The sequence below is a fragment of the Vitis riparia genome, chromosome 12, assembly GCF_004353265.1.
Source record: "Vitis riparia cultivar Riparia Gloire de Montpellier isolate 1030 chromosome 12, EGFV_Vit.rip_1.0, whole genome shotgun sequence".
In the NCBI taxonomy this organism is placed as follows: Eukaryota; Viridiplantae; Streptophyta; class Magnoliopsida; order Vitales; family Vitaceae; genus Vitis; species Vitis riparia.
This window is the reverse complement of record NC_048442.1, coordinates 18,267,235-18,268,622: the sequence shown is the minus strand read 5'-3', so window position 1 is coordinate 18,268,622 and position 1,388 is coordinate 18,267,235. Positions and strand designations below refer to the sequence as shown.

Genomic DNA, 1,388 nt, shown 5'->3' with positions numbered 1-1,388 from the left:
TTGGTATGTTTAGTATTCGGAGATTATATTAAAATATTAATCCGATATCTTAAAATTGAAATTAAGAAATTGTTAATGTATTCATTTTGAAATGGATTCATATTTAATTATAATATTAATATTATAATTAATATTGAGTATATGTTGCTATTTCATTTTCTAATTAAAGAAATAATAAATTAAAAGGAAACATTGAAATAGCTCTTAACAACCATTAAGGTTAGCATTAAAGTTGCATGATAGCAAAATGAGTAGATTATTAATGGAGCTCAACACACAAACAAGCCTGGCAAGCGCCATGAGCACCGAGCAGTGCTCATTGCAGCCCTTATTTAAGCAAACTCATAGACCAGCGTGCATTATTTTACATAGATCCACTCGAAGATGCGTTTAATTATTAGTTCTTAACATCGTCTTCAAACTCGGCATCAGGGGCCTCATTAGCATCAACACAGCACCTCTGGCACCCAGATCCGTATCGGTATGAACGGCAGCAACCATGGCAGCAACCATATTGGCAGCCACCATGCCCGTGCCCATGCCCGCCCCCATAACCACCTTGATGCCCGCCCCCATAACCACCTTGATGCCCTCCTCCATAACCACCTTGATGCCCTCCGCCGTACCCACCCTGATACCCGTTTCCGGGGCCTCCATAGGACTTGCTCTCCTGAACACCCTTGCCTTCTGTGCTTTTCTCTGTAATACAAACAGAAAATTAATATATGTCATATAATGCGAACTACCAAAAGCATCTATAATAAAGTAGGTTGCTCAGAGTTTCTGTAGTGCTTTCAGATTGGCAATGTCCAATTAATGGTACGTTTCTCGAACTGCTTTTCTGAAGAGGCAATAGATGATGCACAGATGTGTACATATATTGGAACAAAAATGCGCCAGAAGAAAGGGAGGAGAGATAAAATCACCTGTTTCATGAACGGAAGCAGATACTTCAGATGAGATCAAGTAAACAAGAGCGAAGACAAGAGCGAACAGAAAAAGGAAAGCTTTAGAACCAGCCATTTGCAAGCCTCAGAAAAGAAACAAAGATTTCTATCACTGAAAGTTCTATGTGAGAAGCGGTGACGAGCAATGCAGCTCTTCCCCTATTTATAGCCTAAATGGAGTTGCGGAGAGAGAGAGAGAGCAGTGGCTGCCCTGTAAATATCACAAGTAATTATCGTTTTCTTCTGAGTTTCTGAGCATATCACTCACTTTGTAGCTAGGGTTCTTGCATGAGAGCAGTGGCTACCCTGTAAATATGACATGCAATTGTCGTTTTCTTCTGAGTTCTGAGCATATCACTGACTTGGTAGCTAGGGTTCTTGCATGAGAGTCCCCACATGAGTTAATGATATTGGATAGGATCAACTACAAAACCCACTTGA

At 40.3% G+C, this 1,388-nt stretch overlaps 1 protein-coding gene across 1 annotated transcript; it reads right to left on the bottom strand.

Annotated features, from left to right (window-relative positions):
- Positions 1-200: 200 nt before the first annotated feature.
- On the bottom strand, positions 201-1,162 carry LOC117925888 (keratin-associated protein 6-2-like). The gene is made up of 2 exons (XM_034844998.1): positions 927-1,162; positions 201-699 (listed from the first exon to the last, which is right to left on the bottom strand). The coding sequence occupies exons 1-2, from the start codon at positions 1,021-1,023 to the stop codon at positions 398-400; spliced, it is 399 nt and encodes a 132-aa protein (XP_034700889.1). The 5' UTR covers positions 1,024-1,162; the 3' UTR covers positions 201-397.
- Positions 1,163-1,388: the final 226 nt, after the last annotated feature.

What these genes read in the sequence shown, in the direction of transcription:
- LOC117925888 (XM_034844998.1), bottom strand. Translation starts at nt 1,023, where the DNA reads ATGGCTGGTTCTAAAGCTTTCCTTTTTCTGTTCGCTCTTGTCTTCGCT. An exon ending in TGCTTCCGTTCATGAAACAG is followed by an intron (nt 700 to 926) that starts GTGATTTTATCT and finishes TTTGTATTACAG; the next exon opens with AGAAAAGCACAGAAGGCAAG.